The sequence below is a fragment of the Condylura cristata genome, unplaced genomic scaffold (genome assembly GCF_000260355.1).
Source record: "Condylura cristata isolate star-nosed mole 26May11 unplaced genomic scaffold, ConCri1.0 scaffold00011, whole genome shotgun sequence".
Taxonomy (NCBI): Eukaryota; Metazoa; Chordata; class Mammalia; order Eulipotyphla; family Talpidae; genus Condylura; species Condylura cristata.
In genome coordinates, this window is record NW_004567112.1 from 7,889,288 (window position 1) to 7,915,790 (window position 26,503).

Below are 26,503 nucleotides of genomic sequence, written 5' to 3' on the forward strand. Positions count from 1 at the left end.
AGTGTAAACTGATACACTGCACAAGAAATCCCTGTATGGCATGTGTGTGTGTGAGTGTGTGTGTCTGGGGGTGGGGGCTGCCTGATGAGGGTGTCAATCTCTTTCCCGTCCCTGAGGAACTTGTGCACAAGAGCCTATCGGTGTTGGTGGGGCGTCGGTCCTTGGGTTTGGGGCGCACAGAGGCAGACACACTTCCAACAATGAACAGCTGGGAAGTGAGCCAAAGCCACAGCCTGGGTAGTTTGAATGGAAAGCTACCACCCACCTCTCTTGCGCCTCTTCTCCCCGCCCCTCCCCAGGTCTCAAACTTCACCCCAAACCCTTGCCCTTTCCTTTTAACCCCCTCGATCAAAAGGAGCATTTCTTTTCTTTCCTCAGCAGCGCATTGTCTGGTGTGATAGATTTGCAGATTTGACAGCTGGGCTCACTCAGACTTGACTCAAACTCGGTTTCCCTGAGAGATGAACTTGGACATCTGCAAAGATCCCGAGTACTGAGCTTCAGGACAGTCGTAAGCCAATGAGGCTGTTCCCCAGGCCCCCCTCAGGACCCAGGGTGGACTTGTGCTTGTTTCGGGCGGAGTCCCCGGGCTGCCAGGAAGGGAGCGATTGATTGCCCGGGAGGAGTAGGGGTTCCTGTGCCCTGCAGGACTGTGAACGAGTGATCCCAGGGACTGGGGTGAAGGGCAGTGTATGTGTTGGGCTTTCACGTTCCTTATTTTAAAATTCACGCGAAACAGCCAAGATGGAGGTCAGCTGATAATTTCCTAAAACCAGACCTGACGCGTTTAAAATGCAGCGGGCCTGGGGCTCAGCTTTTGTCTCCTGGTCTAAGCTGCAGGAAAGAGGTAGTGACTGCGTGGGCATGTGCGGGGGTGGGGGCGCTGGTCTGGATGCGAGCGGGGGAGGGGGGGTGCAATCCGCGATCGCGGCTCTGGGGCCCAGAGTCTGGATGCGTCTTTAACGCGCTAAGTCTGAAGTCACAGCCGCGAGTGACGTGGGGCAAAACTTTGTGTTGGGAAGAAGGCCACGACTGCACTAGAACGAAGAAAGAGCCCTTCTGTATTGTGTCCTTTTGTGCTCGCGAGTGTGTGTTTCTGTGTGAGAGAGAATGAGAAAGAGTGGTGGGGGAAAGAGCGAGAGAGCTAGAACGAGCGAGCAACGAGCGAGCGCGCTGGCAGCGCTAGCGGCAGCCGGCTGAATAGCGCTCGGCGTCCTGTGCGCGCGTGCGGGGTCCGGCCCGAGTCCCACCGCCCGCGAGCGGGTTCCTCTGCGGCGTCGGTGCGGAAGCATCCGGAGGGACCGGTGGGAACGCGAGCAGGCCCAGGGTCCTGTGGCTAAATCTGGCCTCGGAGCCCGCTGTCCTCCGCGCTGCTGCGATACCCACTAGCATCCTTGTTCCCGGCATCCAAGCCGGGGACTCTGCTGGGAAATCGTCCGGGCCCAACTCGGTCCTCCCCGCTCTCCAAGGTTACCGCATCTTCTTCCTAGGGCAGAGAAGGGAGCCCAGAAAGAGGCGGAGGCGGGGGCACCCCAAAGAATAAACAAACAAATAAACTGGCTCCATTCTGGAGCTGGACAGAGTCAGTTGAGTCCAGGTTGATGGCGTTTGAAGACAGTTTCCTCATCCGGTCGTTTTGAAAACCCAGGGTCGCTTTCCCTCGCCCCCTCTTGCAGGCACCCCCTCAACTTTGGGGTCCGGGGGCGCAAGACGTGCGCGGCTGCACCTGCCAGGCGCGCGGGGGCTGCGGGCCAGAGCGCTCGCCTGAGGCGGTGGCGTGAATGCGCCCGAGTCCAGGGCTCCGGGAGTGAGCGCGCGGCGCCGACACCCAGGCGGGAGTGGAGGACCTGCGGCTGGCAGGGGCGCCCCAGCCGGGTTTCCGCCCCAGCCGCGACGTCGGTCCCCTGGCCCGGGCGCCTCTGAGAGGACTCGAGCCGCGGGAAAGGAGGACGGCGAGGGTGGACCGCGATTGGTGCTTGGGGTGGGGAGGGCCGGCGGCTGAGCGTGCGAGCTGGAGCGAGGAGGGGGCGGCCAACTTCCAGGGAGAAGGGGCGCGAGCTGGGGCGCTTTCCGCGCGGGAGCTGCCGCCGCCGCGAGCTCCGGCTCCGGGCAGGGCCAGTTCCCTGGCGGCGCTCGGAAAGTAACGTTATTTATTTGCTTGCGTTCAGCTTCTTGGGTCGGATCCGATAGACACCCCCGTTGGACTTTGGGAGTCCGCGTCCGATCTCCCCAGCCCCCCTCTTTCCGGTGCAGGCGGCTCCCCGGAATACTCGCCCAGGCACCCCTAGCGCCCCCTCCTCAAGCTCTGACCCGAGTGGGGGTGGGTCCCAGCCCGGCGCTGAGAAGTCCCCCAAGGCAGGAGCCGGGGAGGGGAGAGGGGCGGGGGGAGGTTCCAGCGCGCTCGGCTCTCCTTTCAAAGCGCGCTCTTCCTTCCAGGTTGGGTCGGACCTGAACCCCTCAAAGCGGAACCTCCTCCCGCCCTCGCGCCGGCCGCCCATCGGGAGCTGAGTCGCCAGCGGAGGTAGCGGTGGACGGACCCAGGAGTTTCCTTTCTCACTGGATGGAGCTGAACTTTGGACGACCAGAGCAGCGCGGCTGTCCGGGGATCGCTGCATGCTGAGCTCCCTCGGCGAGACCCAGCCGAGGCTCAGGATTTTTTGGGGGGGCGGGACCAACCGCGCGCCGGCACCATGTTCCTGGCAACCCTGTACTTCGCCTTGCCGCTCCTGGGTAAGTCGAGGCCGCCCCTAGCTTTCCTGTCGGGGTTTTTACGAGGGGTGCCTGCGGCAGCCCGCCCCCCACACCCGCAGATTGCGGCGCGGGTGCGCTGTGGGCGGAAGGGCAAAGTTTCGTTTTGGGGAAGGGGGTCTTGCATCCTCGACACCCCGGGCTTGGGAGGCGGTGACGGCGCAGCGCTGCAGGCGCAGCTTTTCTGCTTGGCTTTTATTTTTCTGTGGTATTTAATGAGCTAGCCTGGCTGGGAATGAGGGGACCCGAGCAATCCAGCCACAGACTCAGCGCCCCTTGCGAGTCCCGGGGAGCTTGCAGAGGGCCAGCGGGCAGGTGGGGTGTGGACGAACGCTGGATCGGGAGAGTAAACTTCGAAAGGAAAACTTTCCCCCTCACCCTGTCCCCCAAGAGCGTCCTGGTGCTCCCTGCCCGGCTAGCCTCGGGCCGGGGAGCTGCTGCCCCGGCCAGGCCAGCGGCACAGTTCCGAAAGCCCCCGGGCTTCGGGCCGGCGTGGGGGGAGTCGCGACACTGCAACTGGGGACGTGGGAGGGCGGCTCTGGAGGCCGAGCGGCCGTTTCAGTCTGGTGGCTGGAGCCGGCGGGACCCGCACGCACTCGGTGTTGCTCTGGCTTCCCGGCAAAGCGCAGAAAACCCGCAAGCGTCTCTGGAGGAGAGACCCGGGTGGCTGGAGGTCCAGGGCGGGAAATGGACTCCCAGGCGTGGGCTGGGGTGGTGGGTGGGGGGCTGATGCGGCCCCTGCGCCCGGAGCCGCAGAAGCCCGACCAAGCCTGCGCCCTCCGCGGGCGGGCAGCGGGACGGGGCCCCTTTGCGACTGCACTCAGGCGCCCCCCTCCACCCGCAGACGCGCTCCTGGCCGCCGAGGTGATCGGCGGGGACCGCCTGGACTGTGTGAAAGCCAGCGACCAGTGCCAGAAGGAGCAGAGCTGCAGCACCAAGTACCGCACGCTGAGGCAGTGTGTGGCGGGCAAGGAGACCAACTTCAGCCTGACATCCGGCCTGGAGGCCAAGGACGAGTGCCGCAGCGCCATGGAGGCCCTCAAGCAGAAGTCGCTCTACAACTGCCGCTGCAAGAGGGGCATGAAGAAGGAGAAGAACTGCCTGCGCATCTACTGGAGCATGTACCAGAGCCTGCAGGGTACGCCTGGTCGGGCCCCCACTCCTGCCCCCAGGCCTCGGAAGGCAGCGGCCCTGGGCCCCTGGTCTGGCTCTGACCTCATCCTCCACTCACTTCTCCCCAGCTGCAGCAAGAAGACCTTTCATTGGCCCCCAGGGACAGCGGCAGCTGGTGTTTGCTGCCTCCCAAGCAAGAATTGTTGGGGCCTGTTTGTCAGAAAACCCATGAGGGGGTGGGGGACAGCCCCGAGGGCCCCCGCGCTGACCTCTCTGAAACTTGGTCAGAGCAAGAGAAGAAGCCCATTAAAAGTCCCACCTGGGAGCCTCTGCTTAACCTCCCAAGGAGGCCTGAGTCACTGCACAGACTAATACTCCAAAGACTTGCTCCTTCCCTGGCCTGGAGTTTACCCCTTTCTCCTTCCCTTTCAGTGACTCTGACTTAAGCTAAAGAATTCAGTGTAAAAGGTCCAGTAGAATCCACTGTGGCCCCCCTGCCCCCAACACACAACCTGATCAAAGGCATAATGGGGAAAACCATTTGTCATCTTCTTCCATTAGCTGAGTCGCGAACCAGATGGTGTGGTTCAACCTTGGTTAACACAGTGGTGGCTCACAGAGAGAAAGGCCCACTTGTCACAACCATCCATTCCAGTGGGATTTTCTGGGGTTTGTGCTCCAGAGGTGGCTGGTGTTTGTAAATCTAACACAGACACCCAGCAGAGGCCACTGAGACTCTTGCTGAAATTTTGTAATATACAGATTTGATCGCTCAGCTGCCACTTCCTCCAAGAAGCTATTAAAGAAGCCCTATTGCAGAGACTGTTTCATAGCCAGGGGTACCTGCTTTTTGAGTGCTTGCTATGTTTGGGGGGCAGAGGAAACGGGGGCCTCTTTTAGGTCACCTTTCCTCCATTGGCTTCTGGAAGCAAGTTGGGCTTGTGACGTCACTGGCTCCTTCCTCTCTGATTTCATTCCTTTGCAAAGAGTGGGAGAGTTTTCTGGCAAGATCAGGCTGGGTTGCTCTCCAGTGTTTTCATGGCACTCTGGAGAGCGAGGACAACATGGTGGGAATGAAAAGAAATAACCACAGCCAAATAGAGGCATTTGAGATCTTTGAAAGCTTCAGCATCTTTTTTTGTTACACAATCATAACATAATTAGAATTCAGATTCAGTGACAGAAATTGCCTGAAATATGTCTATTTTCCCTGTCTGAGCCTCCTTTTCTGTTGTTTTCAGGAAATGATCTGCTCGAAGATTCCCCCTATGAACCAGTTAACAGCAGATTATCTGATATATTTCGGGTGGTCCCCTTCATACCAGGTAAGCAGATTTATACTTCCACTCTGATGCCTTTGCCTGCTTGAAATCTGTTGGCTTGCCTTCGCTTTGGCTCTCAAATAGTGTCTAAGTAGATAGTGAATGGCACAGTGTTTCTCGGAAATTAGAAAGAGGATGATGATAATAAAGAGGCAGAATGCCTAGAGATGATTGTGACTTCAAAGTAATTCTAAATGAAGTAATGTGGCGTGGTGGTTTGGAAGAGGTTGGAGAGAAGTGACTGAGTTGAATTTTGTTTTACATGAAAATATGATTGGCCAGCTCTGGCAAAGGAAGTGCCGTTTCTGTCTGTAGGTGGCAATCGAATCCCCTTCTTGCTGTACCTCCCACAACAGCATCTCTGAAACCGGATCTGTTCAAATGAAGCCACACATTTTACAAGACATCTGAGGATCGTCTTCAATTGAGGAAGCATTTTGGATAGACTTACCTGCTTTTTTTTCAAAGATTTATTTATTTGTGCATACAGAACTGGGGTCCAGGCCAGAGGCTCAGAGGCAGTGAGAGGCTTCACCAGAGACAGAGTGGGGAGCAGAACAGGCAGATCTAGAAGTACACTGCTGAGGGGAGCAGCGGGCGGGTCAGGAGAGGTCTGCCACACCATGTGGTCACCTCTGGGACAGGCGGGAATCGAACTCATGTGGAAGTGGCTTTAGCTTTTCAGTGGCTGTGCTTTAACCCGCTGCGCCACCAGGGAGGGCTTAGACTTACCTGCTTTTGAGTTAACAATTCGTTATTTTCTAATTCCTCCTGAATAAGTGTGTGCATATAGAATGAGTTAACAATTCGTTATTTTCTAATTCCTCCTGAATAAGTGTGTGCATATAGAATGCATAACTGCCCCATGGCCCTATAAAAAGTAGTCCTGCTTACCCAAGGTTTGTTTTGCCTCACTTAGCAATTCTGCTTTTATCTTGGAAGTGAACTTTGTTTTAAAATGAAGTTTTTCATAACATCTGCATTTAGAGAACCTCATAAATAATGAACAAGACGGTAATTTCTCATAATGACATACAGATTCCAGACTGACTTTGTCTTTATTTGTTTGTAGTTGAAACATTTTCTCAAGTATATAGAGTCATCACAAATGACATGTTCTTGGTGGTTAAACACAGTGGTCAGTGTTAAATTTGACTCTGTGACATGATAGTTTGTTACTGGCAAGAGTGTTTTAGTGTTCTAAATGTTTTGTTTTCCTGCAGAAAGCCACAGAGCCAAGGGAATATGGATTGATATTTCGTGTGGGTGGATTATGCATTCATTTATCGGGCACCTACAGACTTCTGGCCATGTTGGCAGTGAACCAGACAGATGTCATCCTAGCCTCATGAATTTTAGAGGCAGTCACCAATCGACATTTATTAAGCCTTTATTATAAGCCACATGCTGTGTTAAGAGCTGCTGTTTAGTATTATTGTTTCCATTTTAGAGATGAGGCAGTTGAGGCCAGGTGAAATTAAGAAGACTGCCTAGGAATCACCAAGCTCCTCACTAATGGCATCAGAATTTAAAGCTAGACTGGACTGAGTGTAAGCCTTTGTAGCATCTTCCTCTGGGTGCTGAGAGTGTGTTCCTTGACCAGCAGCATTGACATCCATGGGAAGCTGGTGCAGAGACTCATGCCTTATCTTCTGAATCCGTGTTTGCGTGTTAAGAAGAGCTGTGGACTGGCTGCTTCATATGCACATGGAGCTTGAGAAACAGACCTTGACCCTTTGTCTTTGGTTCAGAGGAAGGGTATGCATGAGTGCATGCATGTGTATATTGGAGGTGATCATATATTATCCAGAATAGTGCCCATCATTTCTACTAATGCACTGTCTCCCCTTGCCCAGGTAGGCCAGCATCTCAGACAGTGAAGGAGAGGAGCACAGGCCAGAGAATGTGACCGTCCAGGTTTTCTAGGGGACAGGTCTGTAGAACTAAGGTGGAAATGGCACACGGGGTGCCGGTAGTGACCCTGGATTTCCTAGTGCCTTTGAAGGGCAGTGCCTCTTACCTGCTGCCTGGCCCATGGGAACCTTACTCCTCAGTCTTAAGGATATCCACCTCCCCACGGACAGTGAGCATGAGAATGCAGGCTTTTCATTTCAGGACTGCTAGGATCTTCAGGACTTAGCAGACTCCGTTTTCCTTGCTGCATCCCTCTCAACATGGTATAATGAGGCCATTGGAGTCAATAACCTTCAGCCCTGAGAGTCCAGGATTCCTGGGAAGATTGAAGTTGTGGTAGAATTCCCTCAGCTAGGCACTTCCCCTTGGGACACCTTCATGCTGATTTTGCGCTTTTTACGATAGATGTTAGTCACAGCCTACGGACAGGACTTATTTATGTGTCTGCCTTTCTACTGGAAAGGTAGAGACATGCTCATATCTGTTGGTTGTGTGCTCAGTGCAGGCACCCACTGCTGTCCATTCTTGGGTCACTGTATTCAGAGTGGCTTGGTCATTCCTGGATACCACTGGCTGGTCCCAATTTCTGGACAAGTGTAGGAAGCGCTGCATGGGCCAAGTTCTACTCTTTTACTCTCTGGTTTCCTCTCTCAGCCAGGTTTCCTTTCATAGAAAGTGTGATCCCGAATTGGTAAGACCCGTCCAGCTGAGGACCCAGAAGTCATAATGAATTAGTCAGAGTGAGGAAGGCCTTGTCTGGAGCTCCATCTTACATCTCAAGCGCATTGAATTTAGGTTCCAACACTAATAAGCTTTGACCTCTGACAGCGCTTGTGTGTCTTAAGTGGCTCCGGCAAAGCCAAATGGAGCCTTGAGAGGTTTTAAGTCATTGAATAATGCATATTATCCAGGTTGGCATTTGGAGCGTGGAGGACAGAGAAGCGGGATGATAAATGTTGCTTTTCATGGGTCGAATCTGAGTTTCTAGAACAGTTTCTGCTTTGAAAGCCTCTGAGGAAACCAGGACAACTGGGTCTCTGCCTTTTATAGATAAGGTAGCAATCAGGGTTTCCATATTTGGATTTCTCTGCCCAGTGTTTATCCACATACATTAAATGTGAGCTGAATCCTCTCACGAACAAGGCATGTTGGGCATGCTGTATTTCCATGTTCTCTGGCCTCCTCAAACCGGGGCCAACTCTGCCATTGTTTATTTGATCACTGGTGAGATCTGATCCGTGGATGGCCTGGCCTCTGGGGAAAGAAGGGTCAAAGATAAGATGGGACCTAAACGTAGTCATCTCTGACCTCAAGTCTGAGCTGCAGAGGGGAAATCAGGATGCTTCATCCAGGAGACGGTGGTAGGGTTTGGAGGGCCTGCTCTTGTGGAACCTCAGTAGTGACATCTTTGGTCTGTAAGGTACTTCGAAGACCTGGCAAGATGCTTTTTATGTGGGTTGATGCCCGTGTGGATCTTAGGGGGCGTGGAGCATGAAGAATTGGGTAATGAACTGAAGGATTCAAAGGAAAATGAGCCAGTGCCAGAGGGTGCGAGAGGAGAGAAGAGAATAGCAGGGTGCCCTGGGGTGAGAGGGCAGAGCTGGGTGGGTACTGGGGGCCCAGAGGAAGCAGCCGCAGGGGGTGTTCACTCCTGCTATTCTCCCAGCTGCAACTGTACTCTTTAACCTCCATTCCACCCCACCCTTATTGTCTCATAAAAGTATGCAAGTGGTGGCCCACCCTGGTGGCGCAGTGGGTTAAAGCACAGCACTAAGAAGCTTGGGCCACTTCCACATGAGTTCGATCCCCGCCTGCCCTGGAGGAAATGCACATGGCGTGGCAGACCTCTCCTGACCCGCCCGCTGCTCCCCTCAACAGTATACTTCGTTGATCTGCCTGTTCTGCTCCCTGCTCTGTCTCTGGTGAATCCTCTCAATCTCCGCATCTCTGGCTTGTACCCCAATTCTGTATGAGTAAATAAATCTTTAAAAAAAAAGTATGCAAGTGGCAAGAAGTGATTTAAAATAGTGTTTTGAAAGGAAGACAAACCTGTTGGTGATGTTTTCCGACTTCAGGGGTAGAACAAAGCAGTGAGAGACTTTGAAAGTGCAGTTCGAGGTTGGAGGATCAGAGAACAGACCGAGCCTCTCCAGGAAACCAGGGCACTGAGGTCTGAAAGGATCGACCCGGATGCTGGATTTTGTGAAGAGTTAAGAGATGCAAGGCGTTCTCCGAATTTAATTAAAGGTGGTGACTTTGGAGGAGAATCAAGTGGAAAGGTTGTGGGGGACAACTGATGTCAGGATTTGAACAACCTAAATCTGATGTGTAGTGAGCACACTTCCTGCTCGCTGACCATTTCCCAAGTTCTTAGAGTGACTTCCGCCTGCCAAGGAAGACAGGGGGTCCTGCTCTGGTTCCTCACAGGCCTGGACATGGTTTGATCCAGGATGAGGTGCCCCTGAACTCCCTTCTGAATCCAGCCCCCTTTTTCCTGAGTGATGCTGTGAATAATTAGCCATGTTTAGCTTTTCTGTTTGAATGCACTCTCATAGTTAGGTCACTATTACAAAAAAAAACTTTTCTTAAAGAATCGTACATGTCGAAGAAAAGCTTTATAAGGTCACCCACTGTCTTGTCAAATCATGACAAGAGAAAAGGGCTTGTAAATACCAGCTAGGGGTGTCTGTGGCCCCTTGCTTTCCACTGTCTGAAAGAACTCACTAATTGTGTTGTCTCTGTACTTGGAAGCCCTGTGGCTTCGTGGCTTCCTTGGTATCACTTGGGCATGTATGGTAAACTCCTTGGCAGGCCATGTGTCCCACTGTCCTCTCCCTGCCCCCTGACCCCGTCTCCACTCAAGCTCATTGAGCTAAACCAGGTGTTTTATGCAGATTCTTTGTTCATTTTTTTGTATGTGGCTTTGCCTCTGTTCCGGAAGTTTCTGTTCTTCAAGGCCAAGATCAAATTTCCTCTCCAAGGACCATGCTAAATTCCTCCACACAAGCACTTCCACTTAGGACTTCTTCAGGCTGTGTTTTGCTCTTGTTTGATTTATTATTTTTTAAATATACAGAACTGGGGTACAGGCTAGAGGTACAGGGGGGTGAGAGGACTCACCAGAGACAGAGTGGGAAGCAGAACTGGCAGATCAACAAAGCACACTGAGGGAAGCAGCAGGAGAGCTAGGAGAGGTCTGCTGCGCCATGTGGGTCACCTCCCTGGCTGGGGATCGAACTTGTGCTGAAATGGCTGCGTCTAGCTTTGTAGTACTGTGCTTTAACCCGTTGTGCCACCAGGGACAGCCCTTTGCTCTTGCTTTTGTGATAGTTGTTAGTCACAGGCAACAGGCAGGGCTTATTTATGGTCTGTCTTTCTAACTGGAAAGTTAGGGCTTACTCATTTTATAGGGTGTCTGCTTGCCATGGGCATCCTTCCTGGTGCTAAGCAGCACCCTGTTAACCTAGTCAAACCCTTTGCTTATACATAATTGAAGCTCAGAGAGGGGATGCCGCTTGGCTGGGTCACACTGTTTGGAGGCAGCTGCTTGTCCGGACATGACACTGCCTTCGGGGGAGACTGTGGTGGCGTCTTTCTGTTCTGCCTTCTCCAGACAAACTTCATCCATTCCTGGAACTTCAGCTACTGGGGTTGGCTCAGAGCCTTCCTGCTTACTCCAGCTTCTCTTGAGTTCCAAGTTTGTGTTTCTTACTGAGATCTGGACCATTCCATTCAGAGGTATCTCTGTTGCTTCACCCAGCACATCCAAAATGCTGTCATCATCTTTCCCCACTGCTCCTTCTTCCCTTCTCTTCCTGAGTCTCTGAGAGAATGGCATATTTCCAGTAATCTAAGTTACATGCTTTGGGCTCATCTCCATCTCCACTGCCACCCTCAGTCTTTCCGCTGGACCCGTTGCTAGTTAAGTGCAAGTCTTTGAACCATTTTCTCCTATTCCTTTAACAAGTCCATCTCATTTCACACTTGAGCTTTTTGGCCTACGTGTTGACCTCCCTGTCTCTCCCAATTCGAGCCGGCCTCTTCATGGCCAGGTCTTACCTTAGCACATTGGTGCTCACAGGATTGACCTGGCTTCATCCTGCCGCCACATGCTCTCCTACTCATCGACCTTTCATCTTTTGGCCAGCTGCTGACTCACCTGTGCTCTGGCAGCTTCTCCCCTGTCCCAACATACACACAAGCACTTTTCACACTGGTGAAAGAATATGCTCTGGATTCCCCCTGCCTCAAGCATCCTTGCTCTGGCACACTTCTCTTCGGCAGGTGATTTGAGGTCACTGTGCCTCAGGCTCCTTGGATGTGAAATGGGTTGATAATTACACCTACTTTCCAAGGATTTGCAAAGTAAAGATGCTAGGTGTAAAATACTTAGCACAGTGCCTGAAATGGACGTGGCCTCAATAAATGTCCGTTATTTTTAATCTGCCCCCAGCCCATGTTAGTGCTTGACTTTCCTGAATCCAGACTGGGACTCTGTTCAGCAGACAAGTATTTCCTGACCATGGAATAGTGAATCCATGTCTTGAAAAGGGTCGCAATCTTGACCTTCACAGGAAGACTAATCATAAACTACTTAAGATAATAAATAAGACAATATTCTCTGTCTAAAGGGCTCCAGAGGCAAGTCCCACCTCTTAATAAGTCAGCATGACTCTGAACTCCCCTTGGGGAAGGTCTTCCTGATTCCTGCCCGCCACCTTCCTGCTCTCAGGAGTCCCTATCCTTATGTTCTTTGACCAGAGGTGAGTTTGCTTCAGCTAGTAATCACCCGGGCTGGGAGCTCTTCCTGTGCTTAAGGTTTCCTGTGATCAGCCTTTCCTTCTCAGCTTGACTGATTCCCATTCTTCTAACCTCTCCCCATAAATCTGCTTTCCAACGCCCCTCATAGCAGGAAGAATTACTGCTCTCCGAGAAGGGCATGCCTTAAACCTGGGAGATGCTTCCGTCTCCACAGGCTCTGCTAAGTACACTTACATTTCACTTTCACAGACCACTACTTTTGGTCTTTATTCTCTCCCTGTCTGGCCCCTCGGCAATCCATTTTTATAGTAAAACAATAAGAAATTACAAACAGGTGAAAAGGGAAAATAAATTTTAAATGGCTCTTAGTCCCAGCAGCCAACAATAACCTCTGTAGAAATGTTGGTAAGAACTTTTTAAGATTTTACTATTGTTGTAAATATGTGTATACACATATGTACATATATCTATGTATATATTGTATGTTTGGTATGAAATGGGGTCATAGGGGACACATGCTTCCTTGTTTGTCTGGAGTCCTGAGGAGTCTGTTTCTTCTTACATTACTGACCACTTTCCAAAGCCAGACTTTATTACTTCGAGGGAACTGTTGACCTCAAGAAGTTTCCTGAATCAAGCAGGTCATTTCAGTACCTAGATACTTATAGCAAAGACCTGAAGGCTGCAGAGAGGGCTGTGGACATAGACAGTCAAATATTTTGCATAGAGTTACTGTAGGTCCTCTTAGTGGATGAGAGGAGATAAAACATCAGTGAGTGACAGGTAATTGCATGAACTGAAGATTGTTACAAGGTGCAAAATTATTTATAGCCAATATGTGTGTCCTCATTCCTTCTCCTTAGTCCTCTGAAGCATTTCTTTATACCATCTCTTAATTTTTCTGCTGTTGAAGCTTGTTCTTTCCAAAGGATGCATCTCCCCTCACCCCTACTTTGTTGTTCTCTGGGATACAGTATCAAATTCTCCAAAGAAGGAATCAAAGTGGGATTGTCTGGTCAAAAGAATACTGGCCCAGCAATCAGGAGAGTGGTGTTCTTCCAGCTTCACAACCTCACCAGCGGGGTGACCTTGGGCAAGTGTCTGCCCTTCCCAAGAGCCATCTGCTCCTTCCATAAAAGGCGGGCAGTTGACTAGAATGATCTGTAATATATTTTCCTTCCTTTCTGAGGTGCTGTCTATTGAAACTTATATTATCCTGGACTTAACTATTGTTCTTTTGAGCTTGTTTTTCATACCGAAGAAATGTGATCTTGGCATATATATATTTTCATTTTAGTAATATTTATGCAAAGTATGAGTTATTCAGGATATACCTACTTTGAACTGGACTGTGTTTAATGCATCTTCTTTGGATAGATCAAAGAAGAGGAGACAGAAGAAGGGAGTGGAGAAAACAGGAAAGACAGGGAAATGAGAGCAGGGAAGAAGAAAAGGAAGCCAGAAGTGAGGTCAGGAGACAAAATGCCTATCATAAGATTATATTTAAATAAATTAAATAATGGGAAGCGTCCAGTTTGTTTTACTGAGGGGTAAATAAAAATCCCTGGACTATAGATGCAGTAGGTCTTTTGGAGGTCATTCTAGTCCAATCCTCTTGTTTTACTGATAAGAGCACAGAGAGTTCCATAAATTTCTAGGACAGTAGAACATAAATTGTCGAGGAGAGTGATGACAAGTAAAATTAGGTGTGTGTTTGTTTTTGGATTGATATTGGAAATTCTCCATATCCTGGCATTTCCCCACCTTGTTTGAATTGTCCTTCACCAGCTCAGGTCTGGGCCCCATTTGCCTGCTGCCCTCAGACTGTACTCAGCTCTGGTGAGAAATGCGGGCTTTCATTAAGGGGGGGATTAGTCCAGGGCTGCACAATGGTTCTCGGGACAAGGGTTAATGGGTCTCTGGCCACAGGAATCAATGGCCAGAATGTTGATTTTCATATCTTTTGACTCCTTTCAGAGTTGTCTGCAAGGAAAAACGAGGAATGATGTGTTGCTGTCAGCCCTCGGATTATTAAAAAAAATCCTTCACCTGGCATTTTTTCTTAAAGAAGCTAACTACTTCCAGTAATTTAGAGACTTAACTAGCTGGGTCAGTGATGAAAACGAATGGGTAATTTGCATAAGGGGCTAATTTACTATGTCCCCTGGGCATCTCTTTCATCTCTCTTTCCATTCTAATTAATGTTCTAAGAGGGCCTCTGCCATATCAGAAATGAGGGGTGAAAGCAGCTATTGTTATGATTTTTATCTTCTGTGATCTTTTAGCCATTTTCTTTTCCATCCCAGGGACTTACATACTCAGAGCTGGAGAGTGTGTGGAGAGGACTTTTAGGGGTGTGCTTTTTTAATGCTCTTTCTTCAAGTAGTGGGTTGTGAAGATAAAATGACTCAGGATAGCTTTCACACCACAGAGCGGTTTGCAGAATATACAGGAGAGTGGGGCTGCGTGGCTTCTGAATTCTAGTCCTGCAGATGACCTCTGTAGAAACATGTAGGTGCACAGAGATACCCATAGATCTGTGTCTCCCCTGCTCATGCGTGTGTGTTTACCATGTATGTATGTAAATATGGATGTCTACATTATTCAATATTTTCCTCCAAAGATTCTTCCTTGACATGTGTTTCAGTTGATTCTGGCTGTGACAAAGGCAGCTGTGTGTGAGAGAGTGTGACACAGCTGAGGAACGGCAAGAGAACAAGCAATTTCTTCGAAAATCAATTGCAATTTACTCCTACTAAATTGGCTCAAGGTCCGCCCCGTCTAAGCATTAGCATATGACAGACTTTTAATCATTTGGTCAAATGGCCTATTTTTGGTCAAACCACAAGTTCCTTCTGGGGCTCTGCCAGCCCCCCCCCACCCCCCACCCCCCAGAGCTCTGTCCTCTCCAAACCTGCACAGTTGTTCAAGGGGAGGAAGCTGGGGAGAGGTGAACCTATGGCAAGCCTGCCCAGCGCCTACACAGCCTGTGTTTGGCCCTTTTTCCTGCTTGAGGCCACCAATCCGAAAGCTCTGTATTATCCCCAGTTTCTGAGGACAGCTGCTCTCAGAGAGGCTGAGTATCTTTCTCAGGACCCCACAGCAAATAAGTGGAAAAGTTCAGGTTTGAATTGTTCCCACTGTGCTGTTTCTGTGATCTGATAATTCTCAACACAGACCTGGATCCTTTGTGAAGGGGTGGGGGGGGAACCTACACTTTTCTTCTCTCCCCCCTTAATTCCCATTTTGGTCCCATCTTTCACCTTAAGACACTGTTTAACAAAGGGCTTTTAAAGTTGAAATGTAAGCCAGTATCTGTTACTTTAATATATTGCTCTGCATTCTGGTGGGTTCTTAATTGACAACTGAAAGCCAGAACGTACAAGCTATTAAAACCATTCCTGCGGAACTACAGAAATATTAACCAAAGAAGCAACTTTGGGATTGTATCTTTTCATTTCTGTGTGAGATGGAAGGCTTCTAAAGCAGAGCAGAATGCTGAGGGCTGGGTTTTGGAAATGGGATTACACAGTGGTGGAGAGAGGCATACATAGTTGGGTCCCACTCTAAGGAGACCTGATAACGAATTCCTTTGTTTTCCACTGCGCTGGTACCACTTTCCTCCGCATCCCTCTAAATGGCCTGAGAAGCACCATGTCAACTGTTATTTCTGTTGCCCTTTGCACAGTATCATTTTGTGTACAGTTAATAATGTATGAAAATAAGCATTGATTGCATTCTTTGTAGGAAGAGGCCAGCAGGTTTCTTAAAGTCCATGTTTATGAAATGTTTCATTGATCCTGGTTACTATGAGTTTCAAATAACCTCTTGCTGAAGAAGATACGAGATCAGTGAGTTCTGGAGGGTCTTTGCTTACACCATTCTGTTCTCCCTTGTGTGCTTAGGGATGGCAGGTGGCATTTGAAAGGGACAAGGGGTGACCCAGCTGAAATTTGAAACAGACTCCCAACTGGAAATGATTATCCTGTCCCTCCAAGAGACTTAGAGAGAAATAAAAATAATAATCACAACAGGGTGAGAGGCCCAGAGCAAGCTGTTTTCCATGCAGTAACTCATGTGAACCTTGCTTAATGGTAGCTGCTCTGAGACTCACAGGATGCTAAGGAAGCTGAGGCCTAAGTAAGAGACTCAAGGGCACACACCTAAAAGTTCAAGAGCACAGTTTTATCTGGGATATCTGGCTCCAGAAGCCTGCTGTAGCTCTTACTTGCATATACACAACAGAAGAGACAGCTCCTGAAAGTGAAGTACAGACAGTGTGAAGGATTGTTAGATATTGTGTACAGAGCCGTATGTGTGAGTATGAGAATGATACACACACATATAACATGCACTATGTTTTATATAGAATACATATGGCACATAGACTATCTCCTCACTTAACAAGGTCCATAGGTTAAGCAAAACAACGTATAACAAAACTAGTTTTATCATAAGTTCACTGGCATGAGCAAGAGGTAAGTCCAGAGAGCATATCTGTGGTCACAAAAGTAACACCAAAGTTCTAAATAGGACCTGATGGGACCCCAAGACACTTCAGATATTCAGCAATAATTTCTGTTCATTCATTCACTCATGCATTCATGTATTCACTCATTCATTTTTAGAACTACTCATTTCAGCTCAAGGCCTGGGTGGTTGGGACCTCTCCCAACAGCAGGCCAAGGTGCTAGGCAGGACCCACCCTCCCCTCAACCTGGACCTGTGCGCATCTGTCTCAGGCACATCACACACCCACATTGTCTTACACTGGGCTTTGAGACATGTCAGTGAACCTCACATGCACATTTTTGGGATGTGGGAGGAAACTACAGTTGGGAAGTCATGGAGGAGAGCATGCAATTTCACATAGACTGTGGCCCCAGCCAGGAATTGATTATTTTCGCCTCAATGTTATAATGAAATGCTGTTGAATGAAAAGAGATTATTCTATGACCTGCTATATATTCATTTATCTTAGAATGAAGAGAAAAATTGTTCAGGTTCTGTGATATCTGTCACTATTCAGTATCTCAGTGTGATGGGGTGACATTCCTGTCAGATCATTCATCAGGTATTGAGAACTTACTAGGAGTCTAGTGAGAGACCTCAGTGATTCAGACATGAATAGGACTGCCATTGTCTTCTAAGAACTTTCTTATTTTTTTGTTTTAGGAATAAATTTAAACAAGCAAACAAATTATGATGTAAGCGGCAAATGCATGGGTAGAACTCTGTGAAAGGTTCAGATAGTCCCAAAGAGGGAATAACTTGGTGCTTACTGCAGATGGTGTTGCTTTGTTAGAGATGGTCACTGTAGGTGATTTTGGTCTGGGTTTTGAGGACTGGATAGGAGTTTGGTCAGTAGGATGGTTGGGAGGTCATTGCATGTAGAGGCAACAGATGGACAAAGGCAGGGGGTGTCCAGAGTGCTGGTAGTCAGCTTTTGCTATGCTGGAGCACCGGGCCTGGGCAGAGATGGGAGGAGAGCTGGGAAGAAGGTTTGCCACACTCAGGTGCTTGACTTTTGTCTCAGCAGAAGCAGGGATGCTTGATGGCTAATCTTACCCTAGTATTACTGGGATTTTTAGGTTGAATCATATGAAATGGTCATTTTTATAGGTCAACATGTTAGAATAGCAGAAATTTCTTTTTTTTTTTGCTATTTAAAGATTTGTTTTACTTATTTATAAGTATAAGAGCTGGAGTGTAGGTCAGGGGTATGTGGGGGACGGGGAGTTGAGAGGATTCACTAGAGACAGAGTGGGGAGCTGGACAGGCAGATTGATCACACTGCTGAGGGGAGCAGCGGATCACACTGCTGAGGGGAGCAGCGGGTGAGACAGGAGAGGTCTGCTGTGCCATGTGGGTCACCTCCCTGGCCAGGGATTGAACTGCAGTGGCTGCTGATAGCTTCGTGGTGTTGAGACTTAACTCCTGGCACCAACAAGGAGGCCCAGCATGGCAGAAATTTCACACAGTTCAACTTAAGACAGTTGTGTGTTGTAAAAGCATACACAGGGCCCTGGATGCTTTAGATCGGAGAATGAGATCAGGCCTGATGTAGGTGACTAACAGCTTATTATCATAGTAGGTCCCTGGTGAACACAGAACAGGTAAAAGCCAAGTTCAAGCTTCTCTTTCCCAAACTTGCCTTTTCCTTGGTAGGGAGGGGGAGATATACAGACAGTAGAATATGAAGATCAAGTAGGTATCCCATTCAGATGCTAAAGGCTGGCAGAGGGGCAGGAGTCCTGAGGCTATCTGGGCTTCACAGGGTGGTGTGGGAAGATGGGTGGGCACAGGTAGAACAGAAGACAGCAGAGTAGGGAAAGTACCAACAGGTGTAAATAAAAAGTATGGAGCCAGCTCACAATGGGTTTTTGTGCTGGAACGTTTTGATTGGGGTAGCAGAATGGGTGTCACTGGAAATTCTCCAGAGGGCTTCCTTCGACAGAGCGACCAGCTGATGAAAAGAGGCCTCCCCAGTAGACACTCTTGGAGCCCAAGAGGAATGTCTCTCTACCTGCCTTTCTGCAGCTCCCCACCCCCAGTGCTGGTGCTGTGCTGGCCTGGGCTCACCATGGGCTTTTGCTTCTTCACCGTAGCCAGTGGCTGGGGCGTGAGCATTTGGATCCTCAGAGGAGCACTGTACACCTGGCTGGTAGGGATGACCTGTTCAGCCTCTCTGTGGACCTTTGAAATCCAGAAGGGCAGTGCCTGTTTGCAGAACACAACGGGTGGACTTGGCTTCTGCATTTTCTACATACTCTTTAGTTTCCTTTTTGCTCCAGTCTTCTGTCTCCATTGGCTGTTTTCTGCACCAAATTCCCAACTTGCTTCAGAATATTTCATAGGAGTGTCTGAATAAAAACTCAGAGAGTCTAAATGCAGGGAGTTGTCTTAATTGAAAGAGATGCCTGGTTACCCCAGGACCTGCCTGGTGAGGGGAGGATGAGGAGGGAGAGCGGCTGGGACTGCAGCCAGTAATTACCACAGCTCATGGGGTTGGTTCCTAAGAAGTGCCAGAGACCTCCCTGTCCTTTCTTGAGCCCTGGGCATGCTGATGACATGGTTTTAATGACATGGGTGGGGTGGGACTGGGAAGAGGTGCGTCTGCCCTTTAGGGTGGCATCTGGCCTCAGGTAGCACTTTGTTGAGAACCATGAGGCCAGCCAGCTGCTTTCATTCCAGAGACTGGGGTGAGGTTGGGGAGGGGCAGGGGGTGAAGTCGTGATGGTCCCACAAAATTATAAAATGCAGAATAGCTGTGGTAAAGATCAAATGTCTTTGAACGATGCACACCCAGATTCCAGCACTTACTGGCTGTGGGGCCTGAACTATGTGGTCACGGTGCTCTGTGCCCACTGTCAACAGGAATGATGATGGAGGCCAGTTCACTGGGTTACTGGAGGTGCCACTTCGAGGGAGCACATGAGACTGCTGAGAAGATGGGGGGTGGGCTGTCCACTCGAGAACTCACTCCAAGCCTGGCACCGCATTAGTTCCTGGGACATGGTGCAGAAACAGCAGGTGCAGAGAGCGGAGGGGAGCAGGGCAGAAGAAGGTAGCCCTGGAAGGCGCAGGTGGGGGTACGTGGGGGTGCCTGCAGGCATGTGGCTTCCCTGGGGAAGGAACAGCTGTCCACCTGGCCTGGCATGCTCGGACTGGGCTTGCCAGCCCTGTGTTAAGCAGAATTGAGTGCGGCGAAAATGTAGTGTTTTCCCCCCTCTCTGATTGTGCTCAAGAATGTTTAAAAATGTAATGTTTGCAAACAAAGTAGAAACAGTCGAAGCATTGTTTTCTATTAGCACCGACGATGGGTATTTTTTCATTCTTGTCTTCCAAATTGTAATTTTAAAAGATGAGGCATTTCATATTCAAGAGTTTCCTTTGTCTGAAATAAATTATTCATTTCTATCCAGTTTCAGAAACAATGAACATAATACTTAATGCATCACAATTAAGCGGGTGTAGCTTCCTATGAAATTCTGCTCTGTGCATTGTGGTGGCACACTGGGCCGTGGATCCTCTCTCTTGCCGACACTGGTTCCTCACAAGCAAAACATAATGAAGTAGAGATTCGAGTGTGTTTTCTTTCCTCCGCGGTGGAGGAGGAGGGGGCTTTTGGACCCAAGCAGCCTTGGTTTTGACATTCTGCAGCTGTTGGGGGCTGTGTCACTCTGCAGAGAGGTCAGGTGGCGGGCAGAACTCAAAAGCACAGCCCATCCATCTATCTCAGCCTCGGGTCTGGGTCTGAGGTCTTTCTAGAATCTTCTCTCAGAAACACTTTTAGTTTGGGTGGCAGAAGCTTCTTAAAAGTTGACTGTTTGGTCAGACGAGCCTTTTTCAAAGAGTGTTTTTTGGAAAACTTCCTCTGGAGAAGTTTCTTCCTTCGGAAGCCATGTAGGGCCGGTGGGTCACGGGAGGCCTCTTCCAAAGGTTTAGCTATATTGGTTGCTGGGAGTAAGTTTTGAGCCACCTTGGATTCCCAGCTCTGAAGTGCATGTCAGATCTGAGGTGATAGTCAGGGGCTTGTGAAGTCTTTGCTGGATGCCCGCTGTGGGGTGCAACAGGCCTTTGTAGGCCATTTCCTTTAATCCTCAGCAAAGCCCCAAGTGTTGGCCAGGAGCAGAAGTGAGAAATATTACTCACATTTTACATAAGAGAAGCCCAGCGAGGTGCCTAAGGGCATACAGCTGCTCAGGGTGATTCTGAAGTCCTGGCTCCTCCCACGCTCTCTGCTTGCTGCCCCTTGGATCTCTAGGTCAAGAACCAAGGGAGCTGGATGCCAACTGGAGCCTTAGCTCTCCCTGGTTGAAGTGCTGTTTTGTAGTTCAACAGAAAAAAAATAAATGCATCTTTCAAATGGTACCGGGACTTAGGAAGCAGGATCTAGACTGGTCTGGAAGATTCCCCAGATGCTTCCCTGCCCGGGATGCTGGTTTAGTTTGTTGAGCACCTGCCACGGTTGGCTCGACAGTGCAACCAGCCATGCCAGTCTTGGGCTCTTCCAGGTACTGGCACCCCCCAGAGTTTTAAGAGTCCCTTGTTCTAACCATATGGGAGTCAGAGGACCTCTGGAGTCTGCACACTCAACGAGAGGGGTCTTCTGGTAGCTGATTTTTATAACATGGAGTGAGACAGCAATGGCTCCCCTGGAGACCATCCCGATGCCCGATGTCTCCCCCGTTCTGCCAGCCCTGTCCCTGTCTGCTCCATGTAGAGACTTCAGGGTTTTGCTCTGCATGCCGTGGACCTGGCACTCGCTTCTCTTGCCTCTCCCCGTGAGGTTCCAAGCTGGTTGGGGTGCTGGGATGGGCGGGTTTTGCCTCCCCATTTGTTCCCAGGAGTGAAGGCCACTTACTGACTAAGGTGTTTAAACTCCCAGAGGACTGGCTTGGGGCCCTGAGAACTTCCTACTACCTGCAGACCTAGGTGAGCCCTGTGGGGAAGGGGTATCATTTTCTGCCATCTTCCCCCATTTCTACACCAGATATGCTGTTTTGGCTGAAAATTCTTGTTCCACAATGAAATGGCCCCTAACGCATGCCAGTTTTGACCTTTGTGTGCTCTTTGGTAGTTTGTCAAGATCTTTGTTCACCAGCAAGTAGTTATCACTAAGGTCATCTTTTGCAAATTGCACATGGGCTAGATTTTGGGGACACGGAGCTGGATAGGACAACTGAGCCCATAAACTGATAATGCTTATATTCCAGTAGAGGAGACATGCATTAAAGCAAGAGATTTGAAAAACTTTTTTTAAGTTAATTTTTTGGTGCTAATGTTGGTTTCTGATACTGTGCATGACTTAGGGTATAAGCTTACACTTCTTCAGAGTGTTTTATCATACTGTGCCCACCACCAGTGCACCCATAACCCTCCATAGTAGTCCATCCATTGCCCATCAGAGGAGTTCTGAGGGAATCTGCTCATACAGGCCAAAGGGGCGGGTTATTTGGGTTATTTGTATAACCCAAGTTATGAAAATGAGGTTTTCAGTCAGCGCAGTTCTGGTTAGTGGAAAGCTTGGTGAATTCCAGTGCTGGCCACAGCTTGTGGGCTTGGGTCCCCTTCTGTCCTTGCTGTGGAGGCGTCTGTGATTGTTGGGGCATGGCCGGGCGCAGACCCCCAGCAGCCTTTCAGCTCTGGCTGTTCCCCAAACTTGGGAAGGCCCCATGCTTGTATTTATTATCTTATTTACCACCAAGATCATAACTACCTAAGCTTGGGCTCTCGAAACTGCCCTTTGTGTTGAGCTGTCATCTCTGGGGTAGACAAGAGTGACATTTTCTTGCAGCTTCATGCTTCTCCCTCATGGTCACAGAAGGTCTCAGCACTTCTAGACCGTCAGCCTCTTACATACCTTCCTAGCTCGTTCCATGGTAATGCAAAGGCAAATCCCATCACATTAGCCATGTTTTCCCTGATGGAGCTGATGATCTAGCAGGGGAGGCAGAAACAAATCCTTAGAAATTTCCAAGTATAAAATGTGCTTTTGTGGAGAGGCAAGTAGGGTCTTTTATAGAAGAGCTTGCAATGAGGGTCAGACTTGTCTAGGTGGGCAGGATATTCGAGGCAGTGAAAGGGCTGTGTGGTGTGAGGGAGCAAGGAAGAAGTCCGGCTGAGAGGAGCCAGCTGAGAAGTCATCTTGGGCTGGTTGGCTCTCAGCAGGGGGGAGAGGCTGCACACTCAGCCTGTGGTCTAAACATCGGAATGCACCGTGGCGGGAGTTGTAAGGGCTGCGTGGTTTCTCAGCCCATTGTCGTCATTGTCACATTTGAGAAGGACCAACTACACCCATCTGGGGAAAGAGGCCCTGGAAGCACAGGAGCTGGCTTACCAGGCTTGTCATTCACCAGCCTGTCACACAGAAGCATGTTCTCATAGGCTGCCTCAGTGTCCTCAGACTCCGTTTCCTCAGCCGTGAACCGGGGTCCTGTTTATGTCTGCTCTAGGCATGGAAGAGGCTCAGTGGCAGGCTTGCATGAAATGACATGTGGCAAAATGCTTTGTGAACTCCACAGTTCGAAACTTTGGGTGGTTTTGACTTTTCTTTAGTTGTCGTAAGACAGATTCAGAACAGTTTGAAACAGGAGGCTTAGAACACTGGGACCAAGAGGAGCCAGAGGGACCTTTTGATTAACCAGTGAAAGGTGAGATGTGAATTGTTGAGGCTGTCTGCCAGCTGGGGGTTTGGCGTCTTCTCAAGGTTGTCCTCTCTTCCCCTGTGGGCAGTGCACCCCTCCAGACCCTTGATGACTCCTGAGCAAGGAATAGCTGCTCTTCTCCTCACCCGTTGCTGCGAGCCTGGCCTGGTGTAGGCGGAGCTCAGGTGTGAGATGCAGGTGATTTCTCTCCTCTCACAGCCAATGAGTGATGCTGTTCAAGGATCTCCCTGGTCACCTACTTGTCCTTGCCTCTCCCCTCTGGTGTCACCCAGGCCCCACCTGAGCCACCTCTGGAAGTACAGAGCCACCAGTCTGTCTGATGCAGCCTTTGAAACACAGGATTGGCACCCCGATTTGCCTTCTTTTTCACAAGGGGCTAAGTCAAGTTGATGTGTACTTAGAGCATCAATGCGTCATTGATTGATTCTCCATGACTTCTGATTGCCTCCTCTCAGCCAGATGTTCTGTGTGCTGAAGACACAGTGGGAAGGAACCAGAGAAAGTCCTTGCCTTTAAGAAGGCTGTATTCTGGCTGGGAAAGTGCAATGAGAATATATTGATAAAATGAAGCAAAGAGAGGGGGTGGGATGAGGAATAACAGGGGTGCAATATATTTTGTTAGATATAATTGATCTGTAACATTATATTCATTTCAGGTGGACAGAACAGAGATTTGATATTGGTATATATTGAGCATGACCACCATAGTAAGTCTATTTAACACCCATCACTAATCGTAGTTATAAACTCTTTTCTTGTGATGAAAACTCTGAAGATCTATTCTCTTGGCAACTTTCATACAGACCGCACAGTGTTGTTAACCATTTCCATGCCATATATCATTTCCAGATCATATATCATGTCCCCACAACATTGAGCTGATAAGTGGGGGTTGAGCACTCTTAGATACAGAAAGCCCTTTCTGATGAGTCTTTTCACCAAAAGTCACTGCAAAATCTGGTGAAGAGCCTTGGGAATGAGGCAACAGACCCAGGCCAGGGGTGAAGGTGGGTATCTGGTGGGCCTAGAGACAAGGTGATGACTGGGGGTGGGGTGAGCGAGGGTGGGAGAGCTGGCGGGACCTGGCCACACATTTGCAGGGCCATCTGATCAAAGGAAGGACACTGGATTTTGTTTCAGGTGTGATGAGAAGCTCCTGGAGGAACTTAGAGGGTTTTGAACAGACTGCCATGATCTTATTTATGTTTTCAAAAAACTTCTTAAGTGTGTAAGAGGGGAAGCAGAAAATCCAGATAAAAGATGGCTGTAGCATAAAGCCAGAGCGGATGGGCATTTACTCAGAGCTAGTGATTAGACACTTGTGATTTACTGAACGCACTGGCATTCTGGTGGCTTAGATGAGAGGGTGAGAGAGAGGGGTCAGGGGTTACTACCTAGGCAGTTTTGGTGTTAACTGTCTGGGAGAACAATGGTGCCATTTTCTGCATTTACTGAGGTGGGACGATGAAAGGGGAATCATGTCTGCTTTGGGAGATGAGGATTTAGAGTTCCATTTTGGACAAGTTCATATTGTTTGCTCTTCTGAGAAGATGGTTCCTCTCTGCCCCTCTGGAACTCAGTGTTCATGGAACTATGTTCATCCTGTCCATATTTTATGCTTTGGAACATCTGTATTTCCACGGACAATATTCCGCTGTGGATGGGCATTTAGGTTAATTTCTTGTCTTTGAAATTATTAATAATGCTGCAGTTATGTTATTACTCTGGCCTCTCTGTACATATATGGGGATAATTTATACTTAGAAATGTAACTACTAAGTTATGGACCATGTACTTTTTTGAGGTAACTGCTTTATTGGTATATAATTAATATACTATATGGGGAACACATTTTCACCTTAAGTCTTCCTAAACAACCTTTTGTGTTTATTTAGTTAGTCCATACTTCATTTACTAGCATATTTAACCAGTTTCTTTGCCAGTCCCACTGTTTTTTTTTTGTCACTGCATACTTTTTAAATTAATTAATTTTATCTATGCATAGTCAGTGTTTTATTTTTATTTTTATTTTTCAAAGTCATGACTATATTTTTTCGACATTATAACTCTATAGAAAAATTGAGCAGGATAGGACAGAGAATCCCATATATTCACTCCCCTCCCACAGTTTCTCCTATTAATAAATATTTGCCTTAGTGTGGCATACTTGGTACAATGAACGAGCCAGTATTGACACATTATTCTTAACTAAGTCCATAGTTTACATTACAAAATTCCCTCTCTATGTTATATCTCTCTGTAGTTTAACAAATGTGTGATGTATCTGCCATTACACTATCATACACTGGTTACCACTCTAAAAAATAAAAACTGTATATGCTCCATTTGGCTCATCCATTTTTCCAGACTTTGGCAACTTCTGGTCACCAAAGATTTGCCTTTTATAAAATGTCTTCTAGTGGGAACTTAGAGCCTTGTAACCGATTTCTTTTTTCTTTCTTTTTTTTTAAAGACTTATTTATGTATGCATACAGAACTGGGGTGTAGGCCAGAGGTGCGGGGGTGAGAGGATTCACCAGAGACAGAGTGGGGAGAAGAACAGGCAGATCCATGAAGCACACTGCTGAGGGGAGCAGCGGGCGGGTCAGGAGAGGTCTGCCGCGCCATGTGGTCACCTCCGGGGCAGGCGGGAATTGAACTCATGCGGAAGTGGGTTTAGCTTCTTAGTGCTGTGCTTTAACCCGTTGCGCCACCAGGGAGGGCCGTAACTGATTTCCTTTATGGAACAATTGCTCTTAACATTTCCTCAAGTCTCCGTGATAATATTCCACTCTCAGCAAGTACTACAGTTTGTTTATCCATTCAGCTATTAGAGGACATCTTCCTTCAGCTTTGGGTGATTTCCCATTTTGACGCTTAAGGATAAAGTGGCTATAAACCTTTGTGTTCCCATTATTTGCGTGAATACAAGTTTTCCATTTGTTGGAGTAAATACCTTGGAGCGCAACTGCTGGATTGTATTTTAGTTCTCTGTTGAGTTTTGTAAAACGGTGGGACTGTCTCCCAAAGTGACTGTCCTCTTTGCAGTCCCTAGTGGCTGTCTCTCTGAGGCCTCAACAGCATTTGGTGTCAGGGTTTGGGATTTTAGCCATTCTAATAGGTGTAGACTGGGACCTCATGGTTGTTTTCTATTAATTTGAAATTCCCTAATGGCATATGACGTTAACCGCCTTTTCATATGCTTATTTGCCATCTGTGTATCTTCTTGGGAGAGGTGTCTACTCAGACCTTTCACTCGTTTTTTAAAAACTGGGTTTCTTGTTTTCTTATTGTTGCATTTTAAGAATCCTCTGTGAATTTGGGACAAAAATGCTTGAACAGGTACTTGTTTCACTGAATCTTTTTATGTAGAAAAAGTCTTTATTCCTCAGTCTTGCATTTCCCTGGATATAATATTCTAGCTTGGCGATTATTTTCTTTCAGCAGTTTTACAATATTTTCCCATTGCCAGTG

At 48.6% G+C, this 26,503-nt stretch overlaps 1 protein-coding gene across 8 annotated transcripts in view; it reads left to right on the forward strand.

The window, feature by feature from the left end:
• Positions 1-302: 302 nt before the first annotated feature.
• The window catches only part of GFRA1 (GDNF family receptor alpha 1), a 198,528-nt gene continuing 172,327 nt past the window's right edge, over positions 303-26,503 (forward strand). The window contains exons 1-4 of one of the 8 annotated variants that reach the window (XM_012723754.1): positions 303-511; positions 2,437-2,730; positions 3,593-3,886; positions 5,103-5,186. In XM_012723754.1, coding sequence (XP_012579208.1) covers positions 2,691-2,730; positions 3,593-3,886; positions 5,103-5,186 — 418 coding nt within the window. In that variant the 5' untranslated portion in view covers positions 303-511; positions 2,437-2,690. Of the gene's footprint in view, positions 512-587; positions 848-998; positions 1,470-1,502; positions 1,598-1,817; positions 1,973-2,028; positions 2,141-2,436; positions 2,731-3,592; positions 3,887-5,102; positions 5,187-26,503 lie in introns of those variants that run through there. The other 7 variants (XM_012723755.1, XM_012723759.1, XM_004680412.2 and 4 more) reach the window with 7 other exon arrangements.